At 37.5% G+C, this 18,896-nt stretch overlaps 1 protein-coding gene across 6 annotated transcripts in view; it reads left to right on the top strand.

The window, feature by feature from the left end:
* The window catches only part of ulk4 (unc-51 like kinase 4), a 210,911-nt gene that overhangs the window by 82,581 nt on the left and 109,434 nt on the right, over positions 1 to 18,896 (top strand). For all 6 annotated transcript variants that reach the window (XM_079894053.1, XM_079894051.1, XM_079894055.1 and 3 more), the window contains 2 exons: positions 7,445 to 7,578; positions 7,975 to 8,096. In XM_079894053.1, coding sequence (XP_079750179.1) covers positions 7,445 to 7,578; positions 7,975 to 8,096 — 256 coding nt within the window. The remainder of the gene's footprint in view (positions 1 to 7,444; positions 7,579 to 7,974; positions 8,097 to 18,896) is intronic.

Here is an 18,896-nt window from a genome sequence, read left to right as displayed (position 1 = left end):
ATTTGTTGCACACGTGTAAACACAAAAATCCGCACGAGATACGATTTTTTTCGCATCAGTTCTGAGCCACTTCCAAATGTAGTTTTAAATCAGATACATATCATATATCTGGACATCCATCCTACGTCTAAACACGCATATCCGATTCCCCTTTGAATTCCAAGCCACCACAAGCGAGGACGACACGTTTAATCACAAAGATAGCTTTTTAATGTTGTATTATGAGGCAGACATGCCTGTATGCGCTCGCTCACAGCTTTTTATTGAGGTGGGAACTTTATATTTATCTTTGTAAAGAAAATAAATTGCGCGAACACAGAAACATTCAGGTCCTTCCAGAGGATCTCAGAGTTAGGAAACAGTGACTATTTTATTTTTAACAAAATGTATAATTTCAGTCTTGCCTTAGTTTGAGTGACACATTTCAGCACACACCGGTTTGTTGCCGTGATGCAATGTTCAGTAATACAAATTTTCTATTACATTGTAACAGGAAGGGTGGGGCAATGCAAACTATATAGAGTGGAACTGTAACACAGTTTATTCTCACTCCACTTTCAAACAACTTATCTATCTGGATATTTTTGAATGGTATTTTACACTCATAGTCAATGACCGTTTTTTTTTTTTTTATGTTTCCGGAACCAAGGCTGCTGTAATAGTATTCTTCTGGACCTGACAGTAAACTTGCAATTTGTGAACAATCGATGTTACTCATTTTGGAAGTGTTTATGCAGCATTCTTAAATGAGTTAATCATTCCATCAGTCAATCTATCAATAATTTTTTTCTTTTTCTTTAAAGTAAAAAATGGAAATGGTCATAAAATGCTTTAATTACTTTGCTGGAGAAAAAAATAAAACCTTGACTAACATAAATTGACTTATATTGGAATATAAATGGAGATGATCCCTTTTACTGTTTTCATAGAAAATTATTCAATATAATGAATTCACTCTTTGGATATTGGATATTTTAGCTGTTGCACTGCTGTAGATTTTAATGGCCTATCTTCCTCGGCAGTCACACATTTCTGTTTACTGGACTATGAGGAGTTTAAAGCTTTTAGTTTGGTGCACTTTCGATATCGACTATTCTCGAAAGAGTTTTACCAAGAGTATCCCTGAGCACAGAACTTCTGTGTTAATTTCAGTGCCAATTACAATTCAAAGGAGTTGATTCACTTAGTCACTATTTCAAAGGGAAGATTAAATCTTACATTGAGTTTTAACCATCCAAACAAACGGTCTTAAATGATTTTAATGCTCATTTTAGCTTGTGTTTTTCTTTGTTTGGTCAGTGCAGGTTTTAATACAGCAGGTATTTGTCAGGTTTGCATCCAGGTCCCAGTTCTCCTCTTTGTCCAATGTGCTAGTTAAGTAGGCGATTGCTGTCTCATTGGAGTTTAATCCAGTGTGTTCCCTCTAGTCCTCTGTTCAAACTTACTTTCAGCCTCTGGTATAATTGCTGGGTGCATTTCCTTCCCACACTGCTGGGCTCTGTGCAATTTTCTCACTGTTTGCTTTTTCATCCGTGTCTAATTTGAGAGACGCGCCTCAGCAGAAATGTGTGTGTGTTTGTGTGTGTATGTGTGTGTTTGTGTGTGCCAGTTTGTGTGTTACGAGGGGCTGGGAGGAACTGACTCGCTTACGGGGAAATGTTGAGGCACAGATTGTATAGAAGTGTGCAGTGATGGTTGCAAACAAGTTAATTAGCAGTGTTTCTTAATTAGCATGGGCTTGAGGGCAGAGACAGGCTGCCACTGCTGGTGCCGTAGATCTCACCCTCTCACAATCTCATTTCTCTCACTTACAGCAGAGGAGAGGAGAGGTTGCTCTTGACAAGCTATTTTTAAAGACATCTGCACTGTTGGCAGAGTTGCACCTTTTTAGTGTAAGAATTGTAAATGAATGATCTTAGAACATCTTAGGTCCTACAATTAATTTAATGAGTACTACACCGTGTGTCTGGATACTTAGCAGTGTAAACATTTGGCTCGACATCAAGTCTATGTAATCATTGATAACACTTTACAATAAGGTCCCAATGTTAACTAATGGGACCTTATTGTAAAGTGTTATCAATAACTAACAATGAGTAATGCATTTGTAACAGTATTTATTAATCTTTGTTAATGTTAGTTAACTGTTCATTGTTAGTTCATGTTAACTCAGGTCCATTATATAATATTAACATCCAACTTTTGATTTTAATACTTTATTAGAGATTTGTTAGATACTTTATTTAATACTTTATTCAACAAATGTTGAAATTAAAGCTGCAGTCCGTAGTTTTTCCTCTTTGTCGCCGTCTCTGTTCGAAATCTGCAATTGCAGTTATTCGCGGAATTATCAACTTTACGTGCGTTGTGCCTCGGCATGGCACAGCGCGGATGAATCCAATGTTTTGAGGAGAATGTGCGGCTGTCAATCACCGCGCCGGCGTGGATACTGTCATTCGCAATCACAGATTCTACTTTTTGGAAGTATGACCAACATAAGAATTTTCACCGTAAAATGTCGTCTGAAGAAGTAAGTAACATTCACTTTTGTTCTGACCAACTAAGGGGAAAAAAACATTGCAGTAAATCGCGCCGATTAAATCTAACGCTCGCTTATCATATCACGTCAAACCGTGCAAATTATACTTTGTTCTCAAATTGTTAATGTTAACAACATCAGCATTGCGTGACTACATTTAATGCCCTCCCGATATTTATCCTTGTTTTCGCATGGGCCGGTTGCAGTCTCTTTTTTTCTCGAAGTCTTTTGAGTTTTACAACGGGTGAATCTCCAGTTGTCTCTGGTGATTGTCGTTTGAAGCTTTCTGGAGCCGCCATCAAATTGATACATTTAATTATATCAAGTGCTGCGAGAAAAGGCTATAAATCTCCACCTCCAACATCCTCACACGCAATATAGCCTACTAGACTCCTTCTTTATGTGTACAGATGTGACGCAATGATGCAAAGACATGCTCAAATGCTTCCACCAGTACCACTGGAATTAAATACATTATTACAAGCTTACCATTTTGAATCGAGCTCAGTCAAACAGATAGTTTTGAACACTGGCTGGTTATGTACTTTCTCAAAAATTTATTTTGGATAATTTTTAACCCAAAAAGCTACGGACTGCAACTTTAACATGAACTAAGATTGATAAATGCTTTAGAAGTATTTTTCATTGTTAGTTCATGTTAACTAATGAATTAACTAATGTTAACAAATGGAACCTTATCGTAGTGTTGCCATAATGTCTATATGATAAAAGGGTCTCTCGAGTGACTGACACACACACACAAATAATAATACAAAAATACAAATCATAAAAGCCTATGGGACTTAAGTTGCGGTCACATTTACCTTTGCTCTGTACAATTCATATCAATAGGATTTTGCACAATCTGCAGTTTCGCATGAGGACAAACAAATTCCTGATGCAGATTTAGCTTAATTTGGTAATAGAAAGCTGCTTGGTTCGAAAGTGATTTCTTTGTGAGCAGAGCTTCATAAATTACTTTTAAAAAATGTTAGGGGTCGCTGAAATTTCGTCAATGTGACCGCACCTTTATGCACAGTATTCCAAATCTTGTAAAGCCATACAATTGCTCTGTATGAGGAACAGATCTAAATTTAAGTCATTATTCACCAAAAATAACTCTCAAATGTCATAGTTATACTTGGTGTGTAAAGACATGGCATGTTTAACATTGGTAATGCCAGTTGCTGCTGAATCTCATATATCTTGTAATTAATCACAGTGCAGTGAATTTAAGGCACAAATTAAGTTTAAAAGGTATGAAAAAGAAAAGTTTTTTTGTGAATAATTACTATTTGGTCCTTCGGGTTTGTAAAAACGCGATGATGAGTAAATTACAGAAATTATTATAATTATTTTTTTGCCTCACTCTTTCTTTAATTTGATATACTGTATAAATCAGAATAGACACTACAATGAGCAGCAATTTATTGAGAATGGCCTTATCCTCACTGCATTCTGCATGAGTTTTATCATCTATTTTCTTATTCGTGTTATTTACTGTGTCCATGACATAAATTACTATATCATCAATATTACATGTTAGCTACTTCTCTCATGAGACACATCTGTTGTTTGTAGTGAATTGATTAGTTTGAGATACTAGAGGTGAGGCTGAATCAATAGTGTTGTGTTGCGATACTCTTTTGTCATTGACACTCTAATGCCAAGTGTTAAGTATTAATTTATGATATTTGCTAAGGCAAGCACCACTATTACTGTTGCTTATTCTTAAAGGTGAAGTATGTAAGATTTTTTATGTTAAAATACATTCTCTTGACCCAGTTTATTGTTCATTGACTACTATTAGTATGTCATTCATTGGTTTTTCTCCCCCAAAAGTGTAAAGATTGAGCCTCCCAGGCACCATCTAAACATTGAGAGCGGTTCACTCAGATCTGTCAATCTCTTTCCAGCTCGACCAATAGCGTGAGTTTGAGGCGTGGCTACTGTAGCAGGCTGAGCCAGAGGGTGTTTAGCCACTGTGGGACCATGGTTGATGTGTTACATGGGAAAAGAAATTCAGCTTGGGGTACAGGAGCGCAAGTACAATTTCACTGCATTTAGACCTTCAAATATGAAACAGGTCATGAACACGTCAAAGTGAATAGTAGGGCTGGGTATTGACACAAATTTCACAATTCGATTCGATTTCGATTCAATATTGATTATTTTGGATATCAGGTACAAAACATGGCAAATTTTCTCAAGGAAAAACAAATAACTAATGCTGTAAACTGTGGAAGTCAGTGGTAGCCTACTAGGCTTTATTAGCCTACTATAATATTGAAGGTAGAAATTAACTGATTTGTATACAAACACTTAAATTACACTTTTATTTATTTTTATAATAATAAAGTTATATGAAATATAAACATTTAAATGGTGGCTGTCATAAAAACCTGCCAGATTTATTCAAACATGCATTAAAAATTGAAGAATATTAAAAAATTATAATGAATATGTAATATGGTGCATATATTTAGCAAAATGCTCCTCTCTACAGTTCATTTTTCTAGCTGACTAACGAGTTTATGGTCACTGGATATGGTTTTTCTGAGGTAAATGTGACGTTACATGACATTGTTTACAAGCTGATTTACTGACGTCTTTCCACGGTTGAAACACTGATTGAGCGATTCCATGTCGCGCGGTAACTGGTATTAAGGCGGAAGAGAAGATCATGTGCTCTTGAGCTGAGTTGAGCCAGAGCGATCTCACGCCACAGCGCCAAAACGGTATTTATGTTTTTGAATTTCGTAAGAAAATGGACGTAATTTGAAATCTGAGACTTTGTTTCATATCACTAGTAACAAAGCACAAAGATTATTGTGATTTATTGGATGGGATGCGCGCTACAATGTTACATTAATTCATCAACTGAAAACAGGATGACTAATCGGTTCTTGGGATTTAAGAATCGATATTGATATTTTTTACCCAGCCCTAGTGAATAGTGTGTTGGATGCAACATGCTACTATGCAACCATTCAGAAAGTCAAATGTTCCAGTTTATAGTGTTTACTTTGATGTGTCCGGTGTAGACAGCCTCAAAAGTTCAGACTGTCAGTCCAAATCCGTTTTTTTATGCAAATCCGATTGGAATCCGATCAGATTTAGAAAGTGTGAACGCTTAAAAATCACATGAAACCCGATCTTTACAAATCCATTTCAAGCTACATTAAAATGTGGTTTGAAATCCTATTTAAATTGCATTTCTGGAAATCCGTCTCAGTCCGAACGATCTGATCGGATTTTGCGTGGTTTATGTGACTTTCTCACGCCACGTAAAACATAAACGTCAGACGTTGTTATAGGAAACATGTTGGAAGTCGCTGCCGAAACAATGCGGTGTTGTTGCAAAGTGCCGGACGAGCAGAAAATAAAAATATAGCCTAACGGAGACATATTTTGAAACCGGAGAGGACATCGAAAAAAAAAAAAAAGCCGTACATATCTGCCTCAGAATACGCAGAGTCCAACGCGACGCGATACACAGTATGGACATCAATAATTTTAGATCAGATTCCAATTGGAGACACAAATCGGATTTGGACTGACAGTCTGAACAAGGCCATAGCAACACAGCTAAAATTATTCCTAATATGTTGGAACTGTTATTGACAATAGCCCACTTTTACCTGTTGAGCCTTCACATGCACCTGTAAGAGCTGTATTTGTGATGTTTGAGGTGGGGGAGGTGAGACATGCGAAAGGGGCGTTTGCAAAATATGCTGTATTTATGGAATTCTTTGGAATTATTGCATTCTTATTGTATCAAATTGTATTATTTTACCCTTGTCAAAGACCCAGACTTCCAATCTTAAAATATGATAATCCATTCTAAAGTACATACTTAAATTATTAATTATTATTAAACGTTTCAGACTATGGTAATCTAAACAAAGAATGGAATATACATAAACCAATTTGACACACTGATTTTTTTTTCAACCAAAATCATTAGTTAAGATTGGTTTGTATTTTCATTTCCATTAAGGTGGTACATTTTATCACATTGCGCATAAAATAAAATAATATTAATAATAATAAATAATAACAATTACAATTAATTAACAATAAATAAAAGTAGAAATAACAAAAAAAAAAAAAATACAATAATGATTGTGTGTTATGTATACAGTATATGAGATATGTATATTTCATTGTATATATTAATGTAAAAACATATCAATTTAACTTTAGCAAAAAGTGTTTAAATACAATACATGATTTCAGATGTAGTTGAAATGACACTGTTGAGAAAAAGAAAATAATTGATAGTCTATAAATATAAACTGCTGGACATTTTTGGTGTAAAAAAAAATAATGTGTGAAATAATGTTTTATGTTTGTTTTGTTTTTTTTGTTTGTTTTTTTTATATTATATTATTATTGAGACCAAACACCCATAGAAATAAAATAAAAATTCCACCCGAAAAATGGGGCTGGTATCGTAATTTTAGATCCAAGGCAATTCCCTGAATCCCAGGAGATGTCATCCATGCTTTTACTAAGATTGTTCTTCGTACCCCGACCCCGTTAATCAATCCTAATATGTCGGTTTGCATGTTTGAATCAAGTCACATTCATTCATCTCTAATTCAGCCGCCAATTTGTGTACCTTATACACTTCAAATTCAATTCCATTCCAGATGCATCTTGTTTTTCTCTGGTCCTTTCAGTCAGGCAGACAGACCTCATTCCCTTCCTGATATTGTTTCAGGATCAACACCATTTCATCTCCATTCTGTCACCCCTCCAGCTGTTGAGTGTAATTGATTAAAAAACCTCTATCCTCTCCCCACTGTGTTACAGCTCTCTCTCTCTCTCTCTCTCTCTCTCCTTCTGTTTGGTCTGGGTGTCTGCAGATGAATAATAATGTTTTGCCAACCCTTCTCTCAGGCTGGTGATGTACATTGAAAGAGACGTCCGAAAGGCCACGCCAGGAAAGGAGCAACAAAGCGGCAATGAATACCTGTCAAAATGCCTGACCCTCTTCATCCGTCACACCGTGCACGAACTGCCAGCCATCCTGGGTAAATCAATCACAATACACCCAAAAAAAGAGGGAAAAGGGAACGCAAAGAATTCACCCGAGATGGAACAGAGTGAAATGGGCAAAACAAAGAAGGGGCAATAAGATTGAACATCCAATTTGATTGGCCTCTCTTTAATTACCTTTCTGATTGAATACGTGAGCAGGCTCTCAGGTATCGATCTGTTCCTCCTTTTTCATTTGTGAATCAGTGCCGCTACACACCACCGCACCCCTATTAAACCGGTCCAAACAGGTTTAGTTCTTTATGCGGGTTTCGTCCCAACACTGAGACGCACCTGCTCACGCCACCTGGCCACCTACCCGGACTAAACAGGATGGTTTGTTTGTGATTGGCTGATTTCTCACTGTCTCTGTTTATGTGGGCTCTCTGTAGATGACATCCTGTCCGTGTTAGGCAGCATTGTGGGAAGGAAGCACCCCTCTCCTACACAGTCCCGTCAGCTGAAGCAGAACCTCCCCATGATGGCTGTGGTGCTGCATCTGCTCACATCACAGGTGTGTGTCTGTGTCAGGTCTTACTATATTTACCTATTTGCTAATTATTTTGGAAAAAAAAACTGTAGGGACCTACCTTGTGGTCCAATAGATAATACCTTATTTCACATATTGCTCAGAGGTTCACAATCTGTTAAGTACCCCTTTGGTTAGATCAGAACATCCTAGAACAGGGGTGTTCAAACTCTGTCCTGGAGGGCCACTGTCCTGCAGAGTTTAGCTCCAATTTTCCTCTACACTCCTGCCTGGAAGTTTCTAGTATGCCTAGTGTGACCTTGATTAGCTGGTTCAGGTGTGTTTAATTGGGATTGGAGCTGAATTCTGCAGGACAGTGACCCTCCAGGAGCTGGATTTGACACCCCTGTGCTAGAACTTGTCTTTTTTCTGTTTTAGTTCATACTTGAAATGTGTGATTTCTGGGCCACTTGTGTTTTTTTCAAAATTTCAAAATGAATGAAAACAGGTTTCTCAAATACTTCCCATCTGGCATTGGCCAAACAAACTGGTTGTCCCACCCAAAATTAGTACTATTGTTTGAGCAATGTGTTGCTATGTTAAACTGATCAAAATACTCAAACGAGCAAAGCAATTTTTGACAGCATATGTACAATATTAAAGGTGCAGTAAGCGATTTTTGAGCAATTTTTTTTGTTGAAAGTGGGTCGTACTGAGCATCACAACACACTTGTAGCCAATCAGCAGTAGGGGACATGTACACTCAATGGAGAGGAGAGAGAGTGAGCAAGAGGTATATTTGAAGAAAGACTGTAGAAAGAGAGATTGCTGAGAAACATTATAAAAGAGAAATGATCAGAGGAATATCACTGGGAATAAAGGGTTACAATCAGGCAAGAGCTTTAGGGCCCACGTTAATATTAGAAAAGCTTTCCAGCGCTGGAGAGACCTAAGTGGGAAGACCTGAAAACGGACGCTGATTTTGCGTTGTTTCTGCTCCATACACGAGTTACATTGGTTTTGCTATGTTTCACAGAATCAAGATATGCTGTTGTTGTAATATTGAGTGTCTTTGTTTGTCTGGAGCTGGTGTGCTGCTGGCGACTAACAACCAACTCTTACATTTTTTTGTTCTTCTTTGTCGTTCGCTCGTCATCTTCGCTTTATTTTTCGCAAAGCATTATTTTGCTTTACTTCATCTGTAATAAAGATGTTCGTGCATTTTGGGGGCAGAGCAATGAAGAGAGGGGTGTGTTTATTTTGGTTAATTATCAACAGTGTTTCTCAGAAGTCACTTACTGCACCTTTAAATACAATATCTATCTATAAATTACAGAAATGTCTGTCTGTCTGTGTGTCTGTCTGTGTGTCTGTTATTCGCATATCTCTCGAACCGTTTGTCCGATGGATTTCAAACTTGACAGGTGTCTTGCTACGGGCACGAGTAAGTGCAGTGCCAAGTTTGACGTTGTTTGGATTAGAAATGCAAGATATCAGAAACAATTTAAATATAATGTACATGTATAGTGTATGTGCATCAATACAGATGATAATTCAACACAGAAACAAATTATCGATGGATGTGCTATGTAAAGATGTATATTGAATATGTTGTTTATCAAAAATTTGTTATAAAAATGCCACTAAGGATTCCTCTGGCTGCGACTGAAATCGCTTAATCTCTGCATAGGTAAATATATTGTGAATGTGAAATTATATATGTATGTAGCATTGTGTAGGCAGTCAGCACTGTTGACCCATGAAATCTTTAGAATCTGCTGTGGGGAGGAGTTTGCACTGAATTGGTTCTGGGAAGAAAAAAAAAAAAATCACAAGTCCTCTCCCTTGGCCTGATAGGATAATAAAGTGTCCATAGGATGTGCACTTCAGAATCTTGCCGAAATTAGTCATCAGGATAGTTTTTGCCTACTGTTTTATGAATTGGAAAAACTGGCCAGCATTGGCTTGTATGTCAAGAAGTAACATTTTGAATAAGTGCTGTATAGTATAGTATAGTCAAGAGCCGATTTTCCACCATCAGGCTAAACCGTTCTCTTTGCTTAACCGATCCAGGCCAGCCGGCACGGATGTGTTTTAATTTTCCACTGTGGGATAACGGAGCTTTTTGGAATGTAATGTAATGCGCAGTCGTTGTCTTGGTAACGCAACTGTTTACAGACGATATGAGATGTAAAATCGACCATGTTATGGAATATGATCGCATATTTTATTTTTTTAATTTTTATTATTAATTTGTGTTTATATCGGTCAAATAGTGTGCTTAGCCAGCTACTGAGAAACTGGTAGCCAGGCAACAGACAAGTGACAAATCCTGAGTTGCAACGACAATTACACGCATTCTACCAGCACTGTTCATCACGGTTAGCCAACCGGGCTGAGAATCTCAGGCCGAAAATGGTTTGTAATTGTCTCGTGCCATACCAGGAAATACAACTAGAACCGTTCCTTACCATTCTTAGAACCGTCCGGCCCGACTAAAGTCGCTTTAAAGGAGAACTCCGGTCAATTTTAACATTGAGCTCATTTTTTTGTACATTTGGAGTGCTGTCAATACAGAGAACAACGACAAAAATCGGTGTTGCCTACACCGAGTTATTCTATTTTTAAAATTTGCACCCTGTTGACTTCAATAGGGCAAGTAGTAAGCCTGCTTTTTAGCCTCTTAACATCCTTTAAGTGTCATTACAAGTGCACAGAAAATGTGAGTGATTCCTTCCGAGTGAACACGGGTGGATCTGACTGCAGTAGATGTGAAAGATATTAATAAAAACGAAGTTAATTCAGCCAGCGCTCATACCTTTGTTTACATCCTGTTTTCGGTGGAAGGCCATAGTAATCGATTGTCGAGTTCACGCGCATAGGTTTAGTTACCAATGATCACGCGCGTGAACTCGACAATCGATTACTATGGCCTTCCACCGAAAACAGGATGTAAACAAAGGTATGAGCGCTGGCTGAATTAACTTCGTTTTTATTAATATCTTTCACATCTACTGCAGTCAGATCCACCCGTGTTCACTCGGAAGGAATCACTCACATTTTCTGTGCACTTGTAATGACACTTAAAGGATGTTAAGAGGCTAAAAAGCAGGCTTACTACTTGCCCTATTGAAGTCAACAGGGTGCAAATTTTAAAAATAGAATAACTCGGTGTAGGCAACACCGATTTTTGTCGTTGTTCTCTGTATTGACAGCACTCCAAATTAGGGCTGCACGATTAACCTTTATCGCATCGATATTGAGGTTTTAACTCCCGCAATAACCTAACCTCAGGAGTCTGAGGTTTTTTCCCCCGCCTCTGACATTTGAGTGACAAACCTATTAGCCAATCAAAATGGTCGAATCTCGCGTTCCTGGCTTGCTGGCCAATTAGAAATGGCAATGGAAAGTTACAAGGTTGTATGCAGTGCACCGGCTTTCTTCGCGTAGAACGACGTGGAGCAAAAGAGTGCTAAAATATGTCGACGTGCCGTGGCCAGATCCAGAAGAAACACTACCAATCTATACCAGCATCTTAAAAATCACCACCGACACCAGGGTTCCAGACTGCGACCAAAATGGTCGCATATGCGACCATTTTTTGAGAATGTGCGAGTTAAAATTTTATGTGGTCGCATTTGTGCGAGTGCATGGTCATGTAGCCTACTAAGTTAAATTCACGCATGAATTTTCTGCATTGAACTTGTTTTAGCGCCCGCCAAAGTGAATTTTTGTCCCGCCAAAGTCTTATTTGATCGGTGAGTAATTAGATGAACTGCTGCGCTTGTGAGTGACAGGGCGCATGTTTAACTGAAAGAACGAGCAGAGAGAGAGAGAGAGCCGGTCGCGCGCGCATTCTCTCTCTCTCTTCGGAGCCAGGCGAAAATGTAAACAAGACTTCACCGTCTCCAAACTAAGCGCTGTCTTGCTCTCTCTCCCTCGCACATATTAATCAAAATAAATCGACACGGTGGTAAAAGGTCGGAAGACCAAAGTTTCATGTGGATCATTCGGAGATTTTTTTTATTATTTATTATTTATTATCGCTGGGTGTGAATTGTGCTAAATAAATTTAACTGAAAAGCGTTCCGGACATTTAACTGACAAAAAAAAAAAAAAACTCTTTAATTGAACGAAAAAAATATCCAGTGATGAAATGTTTTCTGTGTTGACAGAAATCTTGGATGTCCATGTCCTAACTGCTGGGATAATCACACAACGCGCATGACACGTCCAATTCGCGAACTAATGACTCCTTTGAACCGATTCATTTTAATGAATGGTTAAAACAACTAATCTTTCCAACAGTGAACTCAGGAGACGTCTGAATCGGTGTATAACTAATCAGTAACACTTTACAATAAGGTTATATTTATTACATAAAAAGTACAGTTTGCTTACTCAAGCTTTAAAATAAATAAAACCAAAAAAATCGAAAATCGCACCGCAATCGCAATATTTGTCAGAAAAACCGCAATTAGGTTTTTTCTCAAAATCGTGCAGCCCTACTCCAAATGTACAAAAAAATGAGCTCAATGTTAAAATTGACCGGAGTTCTCCTTTAAGGCAAGTCATTTCACTCGGCGGCCATCTTTGAAATGCCTCTCGAGCAGCTATTTCAGTCATGCAAGTGTGAGCTCCTATCTCTTTGAATGGGGTAACATTAAATTCTCCAAAGCTGTTCACTAAGCTTACGATTAAATTTCATATTTGAAATCACCAATGAAATCTGACAACAACTGTCTCAACTCATGATAAAAACGCTCAAATCATGATAAAAAAATCTGCATTTTTCAGGTTGGACCAGCCAATGCGCATTCAGAGTCCCAACACGGACTGTTTCTATAGCTTCTTATGGCAGCTGCAGTGACACAATGACTTTATTAATCAGCGAATAGCTCTTTTATTTAGAAGGTGGGACTTATTCCACCATATTGCGTGTTGCACTTTCCCCCATTTATAGTAATATGAGTGCACTGTCTTTATATATATAAAGTTTAGAGTAGCGAGCGTAGAGTAGCGTAGAGCAAAATGATATGGTATGGTATAGGTATAGTCTGAATAGAATAAATTTGTGTATCATTTTGTGACTTTTAAACTAACTACAAAATAAACTTTCCAGACTCTTTTACTCACTTTATTAAACGTATTCATCTGCACAGAAAATAAAGGAAGGATGTGCTGTACCTGCCTGTCACGCGCTGTGTGTAATCACTGTCTGTGTCAGAATGATCTATTAAATAGCTTTTCGGTGCAGCTTTAATGCACACATTCACCCACACGCACACACACATATACATACACAAGATTATTACCAGTTGTCACACAGTGCAAAATTGGATTTACTTCTGACACACTCAGTCACGCCAAAATTAATATGAAGGGATCTGGTGTTCTCAGAGAAAGATGTTTGTCAGTGTGCAGAGTTGATGAGTCTCTCTGCTGATTAAATAGACTTTTACATTTGGCCAGGATTTGCCATGGAGACTCAGTGGCAGATTGAGTCGTCTCATTTGAAGGGGTCGGAGCTGATAGAGCTGTCTGTCTGATAGTTCCACTGTCATTAACTCATCTGAGGAGGATACACTGATGTCCATTAACACAGAGCTGCAGTGGGCTGTTAGAGTGGTAATAGGCAGTTACCAGTGTGTCTGTCTGCTTTAATGGTCCTCACAGTGAGTTGTGTTGGTGTAGTGCCAGCCTCAGAGAGCACATCCACAAATTGACCGCTCACTGGCCATCTAATGCTTATTGTACTCAAATATGGCAAATATTTGTCCAAATTGTCAACCTCAATCTTACTGGCTGTGGCTGACAATTTCTGGGAGATGTTGGGTTTTTTTTTTTTTTTTTTTTTTTTTTCTGCTTCTTCTTCTTCTTCTTTTTTTTTTATTTTATTTTTTTTTACCTGCTGTGAAACAGTTGCCAGGCTGCTCCAGTGAGCGCTTCCATGGAAGAACTACACACTGGATTGTCTTTTCTTTTCTTTTTTTCATAAAAATTAACTTATATCTTATCATGATCTTATAAACCTTTTGATTTCACCTTCATTTTTATATATACATGCATTTCATTTTTTATTTTTTATTTTTTTATAAATTATTATTTTAAATTGCTTTAAAATGGCTGTAAAGACCTTTGCACTCTATTAAATAAATGTTTTTTGTTTTTTTTTTACTTTCTCTTCATCAAAGAATACTGAAAATGTATCATGGTTTCCACAAAAATATTAGGCAGCACAACTGTTTTCAAAATGTATAATGCTTAGCATATCATAATCATTTCTGAAGGATCATGTGACACTTAAGTCTGGGGTAATGGTTGCTAAAATTTTAGCTTTGCCATCATCCTCAAAATATATTTAAATCGAAAACAGTTATTTTGAATTGTAATAATATTTCACAATATTTCTGATCAAATATATTCAGCCTTGGTGAGCATAAAATACTTTTCAAAAACACACACAAAAAAAGCACACCAACCCCTTTTTAGGGCAGATTTACATTCTAAAATATATTAATATGTCTAATAAAACGAACTATTGTTAATATTGCTATTACAGTATATGGAAACTTTTTCAATGCAGTTTAAAAAGGAAGTTCCTCACAAAGTTGGCTGAGAAAATAGACAGTTTAGACAAAGGTTGGCTACTTTGAAGAAGCTAAAATGTGAGATTTTATTTTGATTTAATTTAGCATTTTTGTATCTAAATAATTCACATTCATCCATTTGTGTTATTCACAATGTTGAACGTAGTAAAAAAAAACAAAAAAACAACCTTGTCCTAACTTTTGCCAGTCGTTCGACCCCTTCATGCCTAAGTAGGCGGTTCTTGGCTAGAATAAGCTGCAGTGTGGGCTAGACTTCATGCCTATAGTCAAAAGTCTGGCCACACAAAAACCAGTGTGTGTGTGTTCTGATATTAAGAAAAAGGCTGCAGGGCATAGCTGGTTGTCTTCCCAGTAGCAGGTTGGTCTGCATCTTTGAGACTTCACTGGCCTCTTTATGCCCTTGAGCCCCGTATGCGTGATCTCTTCAGCTGCTATGTGGTTCTGAGAGGCGTCGTGCTCTTGTAATGTGAGAGCATGCCTGTGTTTGTGCATCCATACATACATTCATGCGATGAGCCCTCTCTGTGGTCTCATCTGTCTCTCTGGCCTGTTGCTTCACTGACAGCAACACACTACGCTGACGCTCCACCACTCATCAGTCACGGGGGTCAGTGCTGAGGTCAGATCCAGTGTGTTTCTCAGAGATAAGAGCTCTGGATAAGAGCTCAATACCTCACAGTCCAGGTCTATGACCTCTGACCTCGCATCATTATGGTCCTATAGCACAAAGATGAAACCCCCTCATTCTCACACCAGCACTGAAGTCCTCAAGAGAGGAGGATCACATCCTGAGATTTTGAATGGAACACACCACATCTCAGGGCTCGACAGTGCAAGCATTTTACTCGCATTTGCTTCTAAAATGAGATGTTTGTGAACAAGGGTCATAAATATTCTTCATTATCTTAAATGGTACAACAAATGTTTTCATTATTTTAAGAGATCTTAAATTTGGGGATGGAAAAAAAACAGGAATTGCGAATACAGCCTAATGTGATTATTAAACTTCAAAAGAGTATGATTTAATTAAATAAATATGAGCACTGAATGTTTCAAAGTAGCAACACGGTGGTGTTGAGTATTCTATTGGCTTGCGGTTTCAGAGCTGTTCGCAATCAATGAATACCGTGCATTTATTACAATAAATTATGATAAACTGTTGATGAATTAATGGTGTTTACATTGTAATATGCTGTAAATCAGTGTCGAACCCCCTGAGGCAATTAACATCCCTCTGCATCTTTTGGCTGATTCCCGCCTGCACGCTAGGTGACGCTGACTGACGATACATTTTTCCTCATACATGTATCTCGTAGGTTTTTCTGTTTGCCTTTAACATCGTCTGCTGCACAAGATGCAGAATTAAATTAAGATAAAGTTTGGTACTACACCAGAAACACTAAATATCTATAAAGCTTACGAGAATACATCATAAAACAATTAGCAGACCTAGAGCGAACGTGCTCTCTGACTCACATGTATGAAAACAGACATTGCTCTTTAGATCGCATCATGAATAGAAGTGATATTCTGTATATAGAAATATCCAAGTAAATGTGAGAATAAATCGGTTCTCAGGCACCAATGATAACAAGAGCTCAACATCCATTTTCTTCTCTCTTCCGGAATACTTTTCTTCTGTATTTACCGGTGTTTACACTGGTTTTCAAAACAGTGCCACCACTCTCGACCTTTTGTGCAACAGCGGCGGTTCGGTTAAGCTCAAATCTAATTGGATGGCTCGTTTCATCGCGGGGCGACTGGGGAAAAAATCGGCACACTGCTCTGAAAACAAATCTCGCTTTGTCACGCCGCGATTGATCGCGCCCGGTGTGAACAGAGCCATAGTGATCTATTGTTTTGATTCAAGAGCGCCATCGCGACGAACATTCACGCCAAATTATTGCGTTCAGTGTGAAAGGGCCTTTAGACTACAGTCACACCTTTCCATGAAGGGACAATAGTTTCCCATTTAAATTCATTTTTAAGTGCATTTTTTACCTTTATAAAAGGCCAGGTTTTTCTAACCATATTAAATGTGTCAAGTTTATGTAATATTCTTAAAATTCCATGAATTGCATTATTAATATTAAATAAAGCAATCATTTAAACATCAGTATCAACAAAAGCCATCCTTGCACATCAGTAATGCATCTAGATGCATTTACAAACTGTTTAGTGCTGATCAGAGGTAGCATGAATTCAATTACAATGTCACAAATAAGCTAATGTTATGAGATAATGTTTTAAATTAAAAATAAAAAAGTTCTACAGAGAAATACGAAATGTTAAAAACAAAGTAATCCTTTTAAATATTAAACTAAAACCACCAGTAGGTGGCAGCAAGTCTCTGTCTAAATGAGTGAGCTATCGAATTCATTCATTCATCATTCATTCATTCATTCATTCATTCATTCATTCATTCATTAATTCATGACACAAGTGGCTGTATCTATGAAGGGGTCATTAAATCATTGACTCTCCCGATTTCTTCAAAGCCGCAGAGTCATTCACTAACGAAACGCCACTGTGTGTTACTTAAGGCCAATTCACACCACACAGACAGACGCCAACAAACACAGACAGATCCGTTCGTCGAGGTTCGTCGGATCAGTGTGTTACCCCTGTCTTAGTTTTTTGGTGTTGGTCAGGGTTTGTTTTCATCTGACTGAACATGTTCAATCACCGTTTGTCGGGTCTTGGAATGTCTGAGCAGTGTGATATGATTTTACAACAAACGCCAGAAAACTCAGACATACTCTAATGTAAACATCCTTTATAGATATCAATATTTCTCCAAGTATGTGCACTTTTTGACTAAAAGCCCTAATGGACGCTGTTCAGTGGAGCTATTTGAACACAAATAAACTTCAGCAGACGTGACTGAACATGAATGCGTGTTGCTATTCTATTAAAAATATCATAAGCTACCGATTGATTATTTTGCACTCCTGACATGCAACCGAATTTTATCATAAACAGTGGACACATAGTCCAGATCAACTGCAGTTGTTTCACGTCGCAGAAGCCACAGCTTCACCCACAATCTCTTTCGTTTTCTTCACCATCTTTTCAGGCGAAAGATGACACCTAAAGACATTCTGTCAGTTTGTCAGTGTCTGTTGGAGCAGTGTGAACATGAGAGTTATTTTTCATGAAATTCTAAATCCAATGCCAACTTGATTGCCAGTGTTTGTTGTGTATGTCTGTGCGGAGTGAATTGGCCTTTAGAAATGCACAACTGTTCTGTTGTGGCTTTCGCTGGAACTATTATTTCGTTTTCAAAATAGAGCAAACAATACTGCCAATACTGTTTTTACATTGTACATCATTTAATATTACATTTTTATTTTTTGAACTGTTGTATAAAATGGTAACACTTTATTTCAATTGTCCACTTTAGACATTCTATAAGTATTAACTATAAACATTGCAACTACATGTCAACTAGCTCTGTTTGCTTAATATCTGCTCACACTTTATTTTGATGGTCCGCCAGCAGACATTCTACTGACTATAAGTAACTTTTCAACTACTGTACATCAACTTATTCTACTAACCCCAACCCTAACACCTAACCCTTACCTAACAGTCTACTACAGTTTATAAATATTCTACTGAGGTTTAGGTTTAATGTAGTTGAAAAGGTCCTTTTTGGAGAATGTCTAAAGTGGAACATCGAAATAAAGTGTAACCTATAAAATAAAAATCACATTTGCAATATGTGAATATTCAGGAAAATTTGCATTATTGCTCGTAAATATTATCAACATTAAAAACAAGAACTCACACTCGTTATGTTTTTGTATCGAAGAGACTTGGAGATTTAAAACAATCTCTTTGCTATGCAATCTTTATGCACAGCCTGTGATATTTGTGTGTCATGCTACTGTATAAATGCTAAAGCCCCACTTTTACATTGTGGAGAACGGCAGTAATGTAGCATTATTTGCTAAGGCAGTATATTCTGCAAGCAACCTATCATATGCACACTGCTTGTGTGGATGCAGTCAGTTTTGACCGCAAAAGATTGGATTAATGTATTTGACATTTTACTGCACTACCATTTTCCTGTTTTTACATTAGAGGGCTGTTTTACATTTTGCCTGTTAGAAATGCATGCTCGATTTTTATGTTATTTTAAGGTGGGGCAGAATTAAATGAATGCAAAACTCAGCTTTTTTTTTTTTTTTTTCATACCCCCTCTGTCACCTCACAAACCCCAGGGGTAAGC

The sequence above is a fragment of the Squalius cephalus genome, assembly GCF_949319135.1.
Source record: "Squalius cephalus genome assembly, chromosome: 15".
Taxonomy (NCBI): domain Eukaryota; kingdom Metazoa; phylum Chordata; class Actinopteri; order Cypriniformes; family Leuciscidae; genus Squalius; species Squalius cephalus.
This window is presented reverse-complemented; position numbering and strand designations above follow the sequence as displayed.